At 56.9% G+C, this 5,552-nt stretch overlaps 1 protein-coding gene across 1 annotated transcript in view; it reads left to right on the top strand.

Annotated features, from left to right (window-relative positions):
* Positions 1-2,816: 2,816 nt before the first annotated feature.
* Positions 2,817-5,552, top strand: part of TBX3 (T-box transcription factor 3) — a gene marked incomplete at both ends in the record, with an annotated part of 9,516 nt that continues 6,780 nt past the window's right edge. The window contains 2 exon segments of the mRNA XM_079544029.1: positions 2,817-3,214; positions 4,960-5,227. Coding sequence (XP_079400155.1) covers positions 2,817-3,214; positions 4,960-5,227 — 666 coding nt within the window.

The following is a 5,552-nucleotide window of genomic DNA, read 5'->3' on the forward strand; positions in this document are numbered from 1 at the left end:
ATTTTGGTGAATGCAAAGCGATCCTAGACGCTGGTTACTACAGGGACTTCACCAAGCTGGCGCCAAGCGCTCTTAACCATGTGCGTCAAAAATGCAATGCTAGAAGAGCTAATCACTTTAGAGGTTCCGCTCCCATCTGCGCGCAGGCAGCTCTCCCCGCTCCCCTCCCGTAGGATTATCAACCCCTCTTTTAAGGCACGACGTGGGGAGCGGGGAGATCAGGCACCTCCTGGCACCGCCCGAAACGCGCGTGTCCTGCGCACCCACGCCCCCACCCGACACGCACGACCACCCGCAGACGCGCGCCCACGGACGCGCACTCCCCGCACACGCCGACACTCGCACGAGCCCCGACTCGCTGGCCCCGCACTGTCACCCACCCCCCACTCCCCGCCCCGGGAACACGTTTCCCCAGAAACTCGGCAGGCGGATCGGGGCAGACGGGAACCCACGCGTGGGGCTGCCCCGCGGGGAGAGGGATCGAGAGGGGGGATCGGGCCTGGGCCCCCCGCCCGCCGCTGCCCCGCACCGCGGCCCGGCCGCGGGGAAAGCCGCACTTCCCGTCTCCTCCCCGTGCACCTCATGGAAGAGGAGGGGTGTGGGAGCGTTAACCCTCTCGGCGCCGGGGCCAGCCGAGCGGCCGCACTCCTCCCATCTGCATAGAAAGAAATAACCCCCTTTTAATGTTTTATTTTTTACATATATTTCAAGTCCTATTTTATTTTTTTAAATTTTTTAGCCCCTCCCAGTTGGGGATGGTGGGGGGGGAAGGTGCTTTATCGTCCGCAGGCGATCAGCAGCCGCCGGGCTGGGGCTGAGCGGAGCGCGGCCCCCGGCTGCCCGCAGCCATCACCTCGCGAGCCGGGCCGAGGCGCACAGCCGAGCCTCCCCCGAACCGCTTCCCACCCCCTGGTCTCGGTCCCGGATACGGGGGGGGTCGGGATGGGAACGGCCCGAGGTCAGGCCTGGAGCTGTTTTCTGCATTAAAAGGCAGCGACTTTCCGGAGGGGCGGGGGGGGGGAAGGGCACCGAGTCGGCGGCGGAGGGGCAGCGGGAACCGGCGAAAGGAGCGACGCAGTGGGGACGGGTGTGCGGCCCGAGGGGCTCCGAAGCCCCGGGGCTCTGGGGGAGCTTGGTGGGGGAGCACACCGAGGTTCCCGCGGCCGCCTTCCCCCACCGGCCACCCCCACGGGCCGAGCCAGACCTCCGCTCGGTGTGGCTGAGGTGTGGTGGGGGCACCCGGGGCTGGACCCCCTGTTCACCCTGCCTGGAGGCCGCCTCCATTCCCCACCCCCCCACCCGATCCGCCCCCGCCGCCTCTCTAGCTCTGCCGGGAACCGCAGCGGCGGGAGCTCCTACCGAGCGCCGGCAGCGCCCAGCTGCCATCTCGCCAGGGCCGGGGCCGCAATCCGGGCACGGAGGGGCCGGGCGGGGGGCGAGGCGGCCCCGAGAACCCCCCCTAGAGGCGGCTCCCGGCCGCCCGGCCCGGTGCCGCCTGCTCCCTCCCCTCTGATCATGTTGACATATTCACACGGCACGGAGTACTAGTGATGCTTTGCTGCAGCGTTACAGTTTCCGACACCTTCTTTTTATAACTCGGCTCTGTCCCCCTTCCACTCGACCTGTCAAAACCACGCCTATGGAGCCACACAATTGGTCCGAAAGCGTCAAAGAGCCAATCAAGGAGGCTCCAGCTCCCTTGTAACCCACAACACATCCATACAATCTGGTGCACGCAGAGCACAGACTCACAGGGAATTCTCAGAGCTGAGAGGCTCCTTCTCTCCCTCTCCTCTCTCCTTCTCTTCTCTCTTCTCCCCCCCTTCTCTCCTTTTTCTTCTCTTTCCCACTCTCTCCCTCCCTCTCTACTTTGCTGGAGCGTTGCTGGAGAGGAGACAAGAGTATCATTCTTTCAGATTTATTTTCTTTTTTTCTGTTTCTTTTATATTTATTTATATACTTTTTTTTTTTTTTTTTTTTTTTTTTTTAAGGCAGAGTGAAAGAGAAAGAGAAGGGGAAGGAAAAAAAAATAGGAGGAGGGTAAAAGAAAGAAGAGATCCTGATGGAAATCAGGGCACTGTGACCAGCTCCTGCTCGGAGCGTGGGGAAGGCGAGGCGGAAACGAGATTTCCCTACAAGTTTTGCTGCTGCCGCTGCCTGAAGGTTGCTGAGGAGCCTTCCCCGCTCGGCGAGGGGGGGTGGGTTTGTTCGCTTCTCTCTGCTTTCCCCTCCCTCCCCAGCCTCTGCTCTGCAGCCTGCCCGAACGGAGAAAGGTGGAGGGGTGGGGGGGAGGGGGGGGAACACAGCGGACCCAAAAAGCGAGCCCGGCTTCCAGCCGCCACCCTCCGCGACGGAAGAAAAGAGGGACTGAGAGCACGAGAAAAAAGAAGAAGAGGAAAAAAAGGATCTCGGCTTTGTCCAGCCCTTCCGCGGCAACGGGAGCACGCAGCGAACCTGGTGGATTTTTTTCTCCCTTCTTCGGCATTGCTTTTCAAGCGCAAGGACACCCCGGGGAAAAAGAGCCGCAGAGGGAGAACAACAACACAGAAAGCAAGACGAATAATGAACAATCCTGTTACCCTGCTGTCCCGAGGGGCCGAGGATGTGCCCCGGCTCGGGAAGTTGTAGGCTGTAGAAGTTCTGCCTCTCCCCCATGTACTGTGCTGTTTAGAGCTTGTTTCCCCCACCCTATTTTTTTTTCTTTTTGGTGCTTTCTCGTTGTTATTGTTATTATCTTAATTTTTCTTCTCCATGATGTGCTGTTAGAAACCACTCCAGGACTACTCCAGCAGTAGGAAGATCGAGGAGTGGAGTGGATGAATATACCGATGAGAGATCCAGTGATCCCTGGGACAAGCATGGCTTATCATCCTTTTTTACCTCACCGGGCACCGGACTTTGCCATGAGCGCCGTGCTGGGACATCAGCCCCCCTTTTTTCCCGGCCCCTGGCTTTGCCCCCCCAACGGGGCGGCCGCCCTCTCCCTCCCCGGGGCCCTGGCTAAGCCCATTATGGATCAGCTAGTAGGGGCTGCAGAGACTGCTATCCCTTTTTCTTCCCTGGGCCACCAGGCAGCAGCCCATCTGAGGCCTTTAAAAACTCTGGAGCCAGAAGAAGAAGTGGAAGACGACCCGAAAGTGCACCTGGAAGCCAAAGAGCTTTGGGAACAATTCCATAAAAGAGGCACGGAGATGGTGATCACCAAATCGGGAAGGTAGGTGTGGGATGGGGGTCGTGCTTGGGTTTTCGGGGCTCCCTCCCCCCTCGGTCTTTGCACCGGCAGCCTGCTCCGAAGCAAGGCTCTGTCCGGCGCTGCCTCCATCGAGCTCATTTCATCAGGAATTAGGAAAAGTGCGAGGCAACTACTAAGCCCCGCTGAGGGCAGCGCACTCCGGGGAAAGGGCTCAACTATTGAACCGCGAACCGGCCGCTCTCGGTGCGTGCGCAGGGGGCGAGAGGGGCTCTTCATGGTTCAGCAGCTTAATACTTTCTGGGAGCAGAAAGAAAATAATTTGGGGCTGGAAAAGGCGCCGGCCTGATTGCAGCCTTGCTGCACGCGGTATTTCTTCTTTCATGGAGAGAAGGGGAAATGTAGCAAAAAATATTTGTAGCGACGTATCTCTGCTGGTGAGGTGGTAGCTGCAGGAGGGCAGGGAGATTCTGTTTATCAGCTGCCTCGCTTGTGCCTGTGTCTCTGCCGTGATACAGACATGCATTTCTGCTGACTAATTACGTCTGGAAATGCAGAAAAAGAGGCGAAAAGCACCCGCGCTGCTGTAAGGAAAGGTTTGCAGCTCCTGCAGGAGCGCGCTGCGTGTCCATGTATTTATATAACCTTCACGTGCGAATGAATGAACGCACACGGCGCGTATCGCGCTGCGCATTTCGGCATTTTATAGGTTTACACATCTGAAATCCCTCTCTATATTCGCTCCCAATCGACGTCTGTGCTCGTTTATAACTCTGCCTGTGGATGTGATGCCACGCAGCGAGCGAACCCTTCGCTCTCGGCCGTGTTTGTAACGCACGCCCTGGGGAAGGCAGCAAACGAGCGGCGTGCCGTCTGCAGGGAGAGCGGCCGGGGAGAAACCGCTCCTGAGAGCCGCCTCGGGTCGCCGTGCTGCGGCTTCAGCCCCGCACAGCGCCGGGCTGCAGGCTGAGGGCTTAGGGAAAGAAAGCCCCTAGAGCAGCGGGGAAAAAAACAAACTGCCCGGCCCGCTTCGCTGCCTTCCCCAAGTTTTCTCTCTTAATTGTAGCAGAAAGTTTTGCTCGAAAGCCTCGGCGAATGTTAGGCGCTCTTACGTGTTGCAAAGTCATGTGTTTCCTTTTAAGTTGGGCTTGCTGAATGCCAACCGCTCGATATAATAAACAGCAAATTTGTGGTATCCTGTTGCAGTTTGGAGCCGGACTTGGGAGCGGAGGGGAGCGCGGTTCTCAGGGAGCCTCTGCACAGAGGTGTGAGCAGGACCTCGCAGCTCTCACCGTGGGCTCCTCTCCTCTTTGATTAATTACAGAAGCTCCCCCCCCCCCCCCCCCCCCCCCCCCCCCGCTCTCTAACGGGCGGAGCCGGTTGTAGAAGTGAGGAATATTTTTAATTGGAGCGCGATCTGCTCCTATTGTTTAACAGAGGGAAATATATCTACAGATAATGAGAGATCCGGGAGTGCTGAACGAGACTTTGCTGTTTAGGAACGGAGGTGTGTGCCCACCAGGGGTACGTTCTGCGTCCCACCCGAGGGACGGCGTTCTCCTGCAACTTGGAGCGTTGGAGAAATCTTTGCACTGGGGGCGGGGGCAGATTCTGCTTCTGAGGGACTGAGGGCCACCAAGCTTTAGGAGCTCACTGCAACGCTGTGATTCTTCTTCTTTTTTTTCTTTCTTTCTTTTTTTTTTTTTTTTTTCTTTCTTTTTTTTCCCTTTCGTCTCGTCTTTTCTTTATCTCCCGTTCTCTGCCCGTAGGAGAATGTTTCCTCCGTTTAAAGTGAGATGCACTGGACTGGATAAAAAGGCCAAGTACATTTTATTGATGGATATTGTGGCGGCTGACGACTGTAGATACAAATTCCATAATTCCCGGTGGATGGTAGCAGGCAAAGCTGACCCTGAAATGCCAAAGAGAATGTACATCCACCCGGACAGCCCGGCCACTGGAGAACAATGGATGTCCAAAGTCGTCACCTTTCACAAGCTGAAGCTCACTAACAACATCTCCGACAAGCACGGATTTGTGAGTCCTTTTCCCCTCTCCCCAAGCACTGTTCCCCCACAGTGCCCGGCCCGGAGCTTTCCCAGGCACTGCAATTCGGGCACCACACGTGTGTGGAAAATGGGGAATAAACAGCCCCTGCATGCAGCCGGCTGGTGTGTTTATGTCCAGTTAAAACGTTCCTTTCTTTTTCTGTTGCCGAGGTCAGGATTAAATGAGAGAATTTATTCTGCAAGCTTTCCAAACACCCAATCCATACCATTCAGAATAAACTTTAGAGACACGTTTCCAACATAGTGCAACTCGATATATCTCAGAGCTGCGTTGGCTCGATATATATACACAT

This window comes from Tetrao urogallus (assembly GCF_951394365.1).
Source record: "Tetrao urogallus genome assembly, chromosome: 17".
In the NCBI taxonomy this organism is placed as follows: domain Eukaryota; kingdom Metazoa; phylum Chordata; class Aves; order Galliformes; family Phasianidae; genus Tetrao; species Tetrao urogallus.